This window comes from Orycteropus afer, unplaced genomic scaffold (genome assembly GCF_000298275.1).
Source record: "Orycteropus afer afer isolate SDZICR_OR568_19922 unplaced genomic scaffold, OryAfe1.0 scaffold00260, whole genome shotgun sequence".
NCBI lineage: Eukaryota > Metazoa > Chordata > Mammalia > Tubulidentata > Orycteropodidae > Orycteropus > Orycteropus afer.
This window is the reverse complement of record NW_006921847.1, coordinates 1,759,693-1,764,963: the sequence shown is the minus strand read 5'-3', so window position 1 is coordinate 1,764,963 and position 5,271 is coordinate 1,759,693. Positions and strand designations below refer to the sequence as shown.

The 5,271-nt window shown below is 37.2% G+C and overlaps 1 protein-coding gene across 1 annotated transcript in view; it reads right to left on the bottom strand.

Annotated features, from left to right (window-relative positions):
- Nucleotides 1-5,271, bottom strand: part of PRKD1 (protein kinase D1) — a 531,285-nt gene that overhangs the window by 141,278 nt on the left and 384,736 nt on the right. Inside the window, exons 3-4 of the mRNA XM_042782200.1 lie at nucleotides 4,247-4,378; nucleotides 2,265-2,425 (exon numbers count right to left, since the gene is read on the bottom strand). Of these exons, the coding sequence (XP_042638134.1) occupies nucleotides 2,265-2,425; nucleotides 4,247-4,378 (293 nt within the window). The remainder of the gene's footprint in view (nucleotides 1-2,264; nucleotides 2,426-4,246; nucleotides 4,379-5,271) is intronic.

The following is a 5,271-nucleotide window of genomic DNA, read 5'->3' as shown; positions in this document are numbered from 1 at the left end:
TAAATATATATATATATATACACATAATATATATATATATTATATTAAATTGAGATAGGTTGAAAACAAATAATTTTTATCAATAATTACCTAAATACATACGTATTGTAATGATGTATCACTTTAGTTTAGAATTTTAGATTTCTTGCATAGTATTAGGGAGCTCTGGTGGCGTAGTGCCTAAGGCATTTGACCGCTAACCAGAAGGCTGATAGTTCAGACCCACCAGCCACTCCCCAGAAGTAAGGTTAAGCAATCTACTTCCGTAGTGATACTGCCTTGGAAACCCAAGGAAGGGTCGCTATGAGTCAGATCCGACTTGAAGGCAGTCAGTTTGTTTGCTTGTTTTTTTGCAAGTTTTAAGCAATTACAAACAAAAAAACTTTTCCTGATAGATAATGGAAATAAGACACATTAATGTATAGTTTTGTTTTTTTTAATTTTTTTTTTAATGTTTATATTTAACCAATACAATTCTCAGTGATGGCCTCAGGCCTAAGGCAGTCACCTGCCACACCCAAGGGTTACGGTTCAAATCCACCAGCCGCTCCCCATCAGGCAGCCAGGCTGTCTCTTTCTAGGAGCTCTGGTAGCGTAGTGTTTAAGGCACTTGACTGCTAACTAGAAGGCTGATGGTTCAAACTCACCAGCCACTCCTTGGGAGGAAGATGGGGCAATCTACTTCCATAGTGATGTTTTTGTTGTTGTTGTTATGTGCCACTGAGTTGGACCTGACTCATAGTGACCCCTCCTTGGGTTGCTGAGGCAGTATCACTAAGGAAGTAGATTGCCCAACCTTCCTTCCGAGGAATGGCTGGTGGATTTGAACCGTAGTGATACTGCCTCGCAAACCCAAGGAGTGGTCGCTATGAGTCAGGTCTGACTTGAGGGCACGTAACAACAACAACATATATAAGATACAAGAGTAGTCGTTTTAACTTGTAAAATCACTACTTAGAAAAATTCAAACTCAGTTAAGGACAAAAAGGTTGGAAAGGTGACAGTAGAGTTATTGAAAAAAAAATATGTTTTTATTTTCCCACCTACAAATAATAATATCACTAATTCCAATTAATACAAATTTATGGAATAATTCAAATATAAATATACACATATAAACACACATACACATATGTAAAGCCATATATATGCACCCTAAATACTTACAAAAATAAAATGTATTCTTCCATTTATAGGTTTGTTTATTATTCACCTTTCCTCTATAGATTCACTTAATGAAGGATTCAAAACCCAAGAAACCCCCAAAAGAAAACACTCAAAAAACTAATTATGGAATTTTCCTATTTAACAAAATGAGTATTCATTTGGGTTATGCCTGGCTTACAACTGTACCAAAACTGAGGTGATATAAGAATGAAAATACAGTATTTACCCAACAATGAAGTAATTAATTAATACAACTTTTAGAGATATCTTCAAAATTCATTGTCAATCTTCACTCCAAGAGATGTTTATATAACTGAAGGGTTTTAGCATTCTTTCATTTTTTTTTTCTCTTTAACTGATCTTTCCAATAGCTACATTATGAAGAGTCCTTGGACTATTGATTGGTGGAAGGATAAAGGGGTAGTAAACATGGGAAATTTCTAGCCTCAGCCTCAAACCATTAGGCTATTTCAGAATAATGTCTTTATTTAAAATAATTCATATAATTACCACGGTTTTTTTTTTTGAATGTTCAGAAAATCCAAATTTAAATTGCTAAGACTATTTAAATTATATGTATTTTAGAGCTAATGGAAACATTTAAAGTTTTAAGTGACATTTGTCTCAGAGTATTTTGACCACCTCCCTTTCTGCCAATACCTGCATATATACAAGTGGCACCAAACAATACAAGACTTTTATATTGTCATAAAAGCAAATTTCAAATTTTCTCTGGAATAAATATTCAGTTATGCCACTAATTACTCATAATCTTCAAATAAGAATGTCTTTTATCTCTGGTTTCCAAATTGTGACAAACCATTTTTGCAACATTAACACATTACTGTGTCCTGCTCTGGCCCTGTGACCATGATGATTCTTTACATATTTTATAATTTCACTGGGCTGGGAGATAATAGCTGTTGGATATTTGATGAAGCACTGACCAATCTACAGCACAAACCCTGAAGAAACACAGCTATTAACACACTGGCTGTCTCCTTCCTCCCCGCACACTGTCTTGGATTGACACTGTTATTCCATCTTCCCACAGATTTCTCATGTAAATGGGGGAATTGATAAAAAGGAGGCCATACCAGAAGGGGTTCATCGGGGGCACTGCTGGAGAGCTCGGAAGATGCTGTGCGGACAGTGCCAAGCCCAGTGAGGGAAACATTCGAGAGCCGTCTCCGCCTCACACCGCTACAATTGTTGGGGATTTTAAAAGCACATCTCTTATGATAATTCAGACCACATCCTGTAAAGAGAAAATAAAACTGACTTTGGCACAACCATAAACTAAATGTTATTCCAGTATTAGTTGTAAATTATAGATTGTTGTTGTTTTTAGGTGCCATTGAGTCAGCTCCGACTCATAGCGTCCCTAAGTACAACAGAATGAAACAAAATTATAGATTACAAAAAAAATTTTTACCACTTTCAGTTTTTTGAGACTATGTATAAATTCAAATTTTCTTTTTTTCTTTTCCATAATTTACTTATAAACTGTGTTTGGAATTCTGATATTATTGGATAAACTCAGCAGTGAACTTAACTAGTATTTTTAATGTTCTGTGACATAAAATCCTTGGGCTTAGAGGGATCTAGTGACAAAACTTCAAATAGATTATCTGAGCTATTTGGAGCTGCCACAAGTTCTTCTAATGTTAGTGGGCACATACAGGAAAAATTAATCATGATGCAGCACAGCCTGTGGGTCCACTGATTTGAATTCTGGCTCAACAACTTGAGGCTTCAAGACTTTGGACAAATGACTTCACCTCAATATCGTTGTCTGAAAAATGAAGATAATAATAGCTACTCTATAGAATTACTAAAAAATATGTTAAATATCTCACATGCTAGTTTTGGTATAATATCCCATTGCCATTGAGTTGATTTTGACTCACTGCAACCCAATAGGTAGAGTGCTTCCAAGGCTGTAAATCTTTCCAGAAGCAGACTGCTCCAACTTTCTCCCTCAGAGCGGAGTGGCTGGTGGGTTCAAACCCCTGGCCATTTTTGTTAGCAGCCGAGTATCTCACCACTGGACCACCAGCCCTCCTCTTTGGTATAATAATTAAAAAAAAAAAAAAAAAAAAATTCACTGCTGTTGAGTCGGATATGACTCATAGCGACGCTTCTGTGGGTTTCCGAGGTGGTTATCACTATGGAAGTAGATTGCCCAACCTTTCTTCCAAGGAGTGGCTGGTGGGTTTGAACCACCAGCCTTCCAGTTAGCAATCAAACGCCTTAGGCACTATGCCACCAGAGGTCATCAATAATTGGAAGCATATGTTCAAATTAAGGAGCCACCATTTTTCTTTTAATATTTCTATTATGCAGAGTTTCCCCATGTAGCTTGAGTTTCCCTATATGTAACAAAGCAGTCCAGATACATTTTCCTAACACTACCTTTTAGGCAGAATTTCTTTTAGATCACTTGCTCCTGACTTCTCACTTCACAAAGACAGAAATTCAAATTGTGGTTAGCTTATATTTAGGGCGGGAGCTTATATTTAGGGCATAATGTTAATGCTTGGTAATATATCCTGAGTTTACATAGTTTTTGCTCCTCAAACCAAAGAAGAGTATCATTTGGTTATGGTTTTTAAGATTAAATTATGGCATTCTGGAAACTTGAGTTGTGTGGTGGGGATGATAAAATATGGTATTAGAGTAGAAATGGAGGCAGAAATTCTAGTCTGGGACTTAATAGCTGTGTGAATCTTGGTTCATTCCAACCAACATTTATCAAATGTCTGCTACTCCAAGTTCTGACATAATTAAGATTCCAATTTTATTTTCAGTCTGTTGCCAAAGTGCCCAATATGACCTAGGGGAGAAACTTGGCAAAGATATGAGGACTGGGGTTCCAAAATCAAAGCACAACATCCGTTCATTACGAATTTACCTTTTGAATACTGGACATTTAAATAAATAAACAGAACAGAATCGGTGCGACCCACAAATGCCTAGAAGACACTTTTGAGGGAAAGATGATACTGTTGCAGAGGGTACGCGACAAGCAGATAATGTACGCGTGCCTTTCATTTGGTCAGGGCAAAACATAACTTACCTTCACATTTAAGGCCTTGCCGTACCAGACCCCATAGCATCTCCCCACAGTGATCACAGAATGCTGGAGCTCTGTACGAATGAACAAAGAGAGCGTGGGGACGAATCTGAAAGTCTTCAAAAGTGGCAGAAGCTGTAAAAATAGTAATATTGAAAAATAAATTGAATGGATACTAAGATCCCTAAATAATTAGTATCCAGGCAGGGACCAGTTTTAGGACTGTTTTTCACAGGTGTTTTGCTCTGCAATCCAGTGTCCTCTTCACGTATCAGTGATATTTTCCAGCTTCCCTAACTCTGCCCAGAAAGGTATATTCAGTAGTCACATCATGTGCTGAACACATCTTTTTTGTATATTGTAATCAGGGCTTTGAACTGGTTCTTTTCAGTTTGACCCTCTGCTGAGAATTTGCCTTTCCACTCCAGATATACTGATTCAGAATCTGTATATAACAAGATCCCCAGGTAATATAACCACATCCTCTTGTTAAAATGTAGATTTTGATTCAGTATATCTGGAGTGGAAAGGCAAATTCTGAACAGGAGGTGAAACTGGAAGGAACCAGTTCAAAGCCCTGCTTGGTATATCAAATTACTTATTGAATGTACTTAGTATATGCTTAACTTGTAACCAAAGTATGCAAGCTGTGAATGCTGAAAATGTAGGTAATTTATCTCATCTAGCAGCTCTGGCAGCATAGTGCCTTAAGGCATTTGACTGCTAACCAGAAGGCTGGCAGTTCAAATCTATCAGCCACTCCTCAGAAGACAGATTGGGCAATCTACTTCCATAGAGATACCACCTTGGACCCCCGGAGAGGTCGCTATGAGTCAGAATTGACTCCACAGCAGTGAGTTTGGTTAGGTTTTTTTTTTTTTTCATCTTTAGATAAGTGTCTAAAATTAGAGGACAGCTTTGAGGCATGACATCTTTCAGGGTAAGTGATAAAAGAGCATTCAGGAAAGTGAATCACATTTATGAGAAAGAATAATGATAGTTCACAGAACATATAACTAAACCATGAC